The sequence below is a fragment of the Anneissia japonica genome, unplaced genomic scaffold (assembly GCF_011630105.1).
Source record: "Anneissia japonica isolate Jap-2015-1 unplaced genomic scaffold, ASM1163010v1 scaffold559_len90085_cov114, whole genome shotgun sequence".
In the NCBI taxonomy this organism is placed as follows: Eukaryota; Metazoa; Echinodermata; class Crinoidea; order Comatulida; family Comatulidae; genus Anneissia; species Anneissia japonica.
In genome coordinates this window covers 84,246-88,963 of record NW_022737979.1, presented here as the reverse complement: position 1 = coordinate 88,963, position 4,718 = coordinate 84,246, and the positions used below count along the sequence as shown (strand labels likewise).

The 4,718-nt window shown below is 35.5% G+C and overlaps 1 protein-coding gene across 2 annotated transcripts in view; it reads right to left on the bottom strand.

Moving 5' to 3' along the window:
• Positions 1-2,260: 2,260 nt before the first annotated feature.
• The window catches only part of LOC117117489, a 9,566-nt gene continuing 7,108 nt past the window's right edge, over positions 2,261-4,718 (bottom strand). The window contains exons 8-10 of one of the 2 annotated variants that reach the window (XM_033261799.1): positions 3,836-3,952; positions 3,418-3,421; positions 2,261-2,413 (exon numbers count right to left, since the gene is read on the bottom strand). In XM_033261799.1, coding sequence (XP_033117690.1) covers positions 3,917-3,952 — 36 coding nt within the window. In that variant the 3' untranslated portion in view covers positions 2,261-2,413; positions 3,418-3,421; positions 3,836-3,916. Of the gene's footprint in view, positions 2,616-3,417; positions 3,422-3,835; positions 3,953-4,718 lie in introns of both variants that reach the window. The other variant, XM_033261798.1, reaches the window with a different exon arrangement.

The window sequence follows — 4,718 nt, the reverse complement described above, 5'->3', positions numbered from 1 at the left end:
TGAAAACCACATTATGTTTCGGTTTTTCATAATAAAACATTAAACACAATAAGATTTTCACAAAGTGATGCATAAATTTACAACGTCTGCCATAAAATCTGGAAACCCAAACCGGATTAAAATAGGCCTATAGGCTTATATGTAGGGTTAATTTTAGGGTTACAGACAGACATCCCTCAGACAGTGCTCCAGTGGTGCCGAATTGAGGTACACTAGAACACAGTGTATTAAAACAGACAGGTATCCCTATTATATATTACAGGTATCCTTCTGCACCATATCAATAGGATGCTCGGGCCCGGGGCACAATAAAATTATGAATTATGAATTCCTCCAACGCCCCAATCTTGCAAAATGCGATTTCCCCATTTCAGGAAATACGCCACTAGTATTGTTATACAGTACATAACAAAAATTGAGTCGTTGCATACATATTCTTCTTTCAATAAATCGATGAACCCCAAATAAAACGGGGGTCGGGGTTTTCCTCGGGGAAAATGTTGGTTCTTGGATGGCGAGAAATGAGTTTTCAGTTTCATGACTTCTGAAGTGTCTTTTAATCAAAATTCAAGGTTTTCCAATTTTGTAAACGGTCAAGTAATTTTTTCTCGTTCTTATTACGGTAAATAGGCCTATGTGTGTGTGTATTATTATTTTTAAAATTTTTTTCCCAAGAAGGGGCTCAGGACCCCTCTGACTCCTCCCTCAAATTCGCCAATGGATGAAAACTTCTAATGCATCTTTGTAGCCATGCCTTTCACACACAGTGCCCCTCTGCCCCCTACTGCAACTGCCCTTGATTACTGACATCCTTTCCATCTCCACTCAATTTGCCTGCCCAAGCACACAATAATTCGTTGTTATAGTGTCCGATAATTTTTACGTCTCGTGTTCTCTTAGTCTGTTTTCATTTCTAGGCAAAGCTCCCAGAATGTACTCGACGAATATAATAAATGTCGCTTTAATGCATTGGTGAAAATGAATGAAGCTTAGATTACCTAGGAAGGGCCAAGAAAGTCATGTGGTTTATAACAAAGAAATAGATTTAATACCAATAATTTCAAGAGGTCACGAGCCACACGCGCTTATATCAATATCCGTTGCGAGGTTTTTTTTTTAACAATGTGGCGCCAGCGAGAATCCTACATCCGCCCTCTGGGGCGGATGCAGGATTTGGCGGTAGGGGGTAAGAGCAAGGGCTCAGATCTGATTTGAAAGGTGAGAGGACATTTCATGGATATAGTATATTTAGAAGGCCGGAAATGACACTTTTATATAGTAAAATTTATCATCATCACATTACCATTAGTCAAAATTAACCACCAACAAATTCTCATGATCTTTTATTTTCGGCAACCTCGGACCTAATTAATAAGTGTGATTATACCATAGACAATAAAACTTAAAAACATTGTCCTTGATGTACTGTTTTTACTTCACCTACTTCAAAACCGCGAGTCCACAACCACCTCAGCCCCACCATATTTGGGGCTGAGGTGCAAAAAAAAAAAAATTGAGGAAATAGTAGCACCATTAGATGGCCGGAAATGACACGTTTATATAGTAAAATTCATCATCATCACATCACCATTATAGTCTAAATATGAAGCTCCAGCAAATTTCTTATGATCTTTTATCAGCAATACTGTATAGACAAATCCTTTTAGAAAATGTGTGCTGTATTATTTAAACAGATATTCATAAAATGAACAGCAAATCTTAATCATCAAAATATTTTCCGAATTAAAAATCGTAAAGATACTAAGTGAAAAATAGTGGTCTAATGGTTATGACACCAGGAGGTCTTGGATTCGATTCCCACCCGAATTACTTGCAAAAATTTTCCTCACAAGTATTTCGGGACACACTAAGTGAACAATCAGTTCTCACCTATATAACAGGGGTCGCGTTTGTAGATCAGATCAGTTCGAAGGGTCAAATGATTATGCAAAGTGACTAAAGGCCAACCCAGACAGCGTCGGCCAACGCAGCCCGACCTGATTTATCGTCGGGGACAGTCTTCAGCTGTTGTGAGAAATATTAAACATGTTTAATATTCTACGACGCGACTGCACCCGACGCACACCGTCAGGTCTGCGTTTAACTAACACAGACCCTGAGTCTGAGTTGGTCTTTAGAGGTCTAGGAGAATAGTCTAAAATATATTTATTTGTATAAAAGGGCATACAACAAGCAATGTTTCTCAGGATGTGCGAAAATGTAATACATTTGTAGAATAGCAGTAGTTTTTTTAAATAGATTTTTACTACTGTACCTTGCACTGGTGTTGGAATTTCAAGCAGATTTATATGAGTTGTTGCAACTTATGACTCGTCACTGTAGCCATGCCTTTCACGTACACTTTGTGCAAGTCCAACAAGCTTCTGTTGCCTCAAAGTGTTCACCATGATTGGTATTTGTTGGGTCTTTGATTGGTCATCCCTCCAAGTAACCAAGTAACAATTCCATGATGCAGTCTTCGACCATTCTGTAGTTTTTTGTTATCTTTTTTATATCGGTCCACTTGAGTCCAAGACGCACTCCCAGTCTCCTCCATGATTCAGGATCCAAATTGTCACAGATAAACAGCAAATCTTGATCATTAAACCATTTTTCTACATAAAAATTATACAGATTATACAGTGAGTAAAAAAAACACTTAGTAATAATGATGAATATCGTTACTGAGGCTGCTCCTCCAGTCATTCATCATATTTTTGGCAGCCTTATAAGTCTGCGTATCATCAGCAATGAACTTGTTCACTTTCGACCACTTAAGTCCCAAACGGACACCAAACCTTCTCCAGCTGATATTTAAATCGTCAGAAACTGTCACAATGGTGACGTCATCCACAAACGCTAACAAACAAGATAATTATTACTTGAAAACGTAATTATCCCAACTGTATCTGACATGAGTTTTAGACACTCCATTTAAAAGAGAATTAAAACTTTTACTAAAAAAAAAAAAAATTATACCAACGCAATTGACCCCTGGTCTCCCAAAATTTCCGTACTATTTTTTTACTTTCTGTTTATGCATAATGTTGTTGGTTTAAAAAACCGAATATACGAAATAAGTGACTGGAAATTCGGGAAAAATAATAGCATTATTTTTAAACCATTATCCAGCAGTACAGATGACTTTTAAAACCGGTTAGTTGCAACAAAACATTTGTTTTCAATAAAACCAGCACCATCTTAATCAGATATAAAGTAAGTGATTCGTTATTGAAAAAAAACCATAAACATACCTGTTGTAAATCGTGTTTATAAAATGTAAAACTTATACAAAATTTGTTTAATTTGTGTAACTTATCGATGGACACATTGTAATCATGGCCAAAATTATTCAATGTATTGATTAATCAACCTACACATCTAAACCGCATTTTAACCGCATACCCATGATGAATGCACACTTTCAAGCAAAACAAAGTATAACATTGTTTTATCATGAAATAAGTTCAATGTAAACACCGTTTGTAGCTGGCTGTCGTGTTGCCGCTGTGCCAAATTTCACCCATTTTAAATTTCTCACCACTATGCACAATTCTTGCAAGTATCTTATTGAGAATGTGTTATTATTTTATGTATAGAGTTCTATTTTTCAAATTTTAGTTTACATTTTAAAATTTGTCATATTTTTTTTTTTTTTTTTCTCATGTTACCTGTGCAATTCGGAATTGGTCGGTATCAGTGGTGCCTTGATTATTCACCTGTAGGCCTTTTTTTCGGAACCGGCATCATCTCAATGTAATTGTATTGTATATTTGCCAGTGTGGGGTAGTAGGCCTATATAAATACATTATTAAAATAAATAAACAGTATTTACCTTGTTTTAACACGTTAGCTTTGTCTGTGTGCTGCCGGTCGTGGGAAAAAAGTCTGTTAAACATTTTTCTAGCCCTTGTGCCTATACGAGCATCAAAACCTCTCCGACAGCGCTGGACTGGAAAAAATAATTGTATTCAAATATTATTAATGTTATTATTATTATACTGCTCATGAAGGGAATGGTGAAATCTATTGCCTCAAGGTGATGTGGACACATATCTTACGGTCTCCACACATCACCGAGGGGCTGAATGTCACCGTTCCAGGAATCTAGAGTAGTCAATATTTGTTTATATACCTCATACATAGATACTACGAGACCTAAAAAAGTAAGAAAAATACTACAAACCAAGCAGGCCGTCTAATATAATAATTATACATTATATTATCTATTATAATAATATATTGAGTGTATCAAGACAATCCAATACTACTTCTTATTTTTTTTTAAATTATTATTATTAACATTGTTTTACAGGGATAATTGAAGGGCTATTTTTTTGTGTTTTTGAAAACAAATCGGTCAAAATCTGTTTTTTTTTTTTAAACTGATATAGGCTTATTTGTTTTGTTAGTAAGCCGTAACACGAAGTGTTGATTACAATTTATTGATTAGTACATAAATACTAAGTTAAAATTATTTTAGCCTCATTCAATGGTATACAAAATAAATGTTATCAATCCATACCTGAATGGTACTGAATGGTGTGAATAAAATAGTTAACCCTCTAGATACCGTCTTCGACTGTAGTCGAAATTGACCTCAAACTGAGAATTCCCATTTTCTACTGCAATCGAAATTTCGTGACTAAAAAATAGGTGGTTTTCAAATCGCTCTTCTGTTTTTATTTTAGCTCCAATACGTCAGAAATTTTGAACAC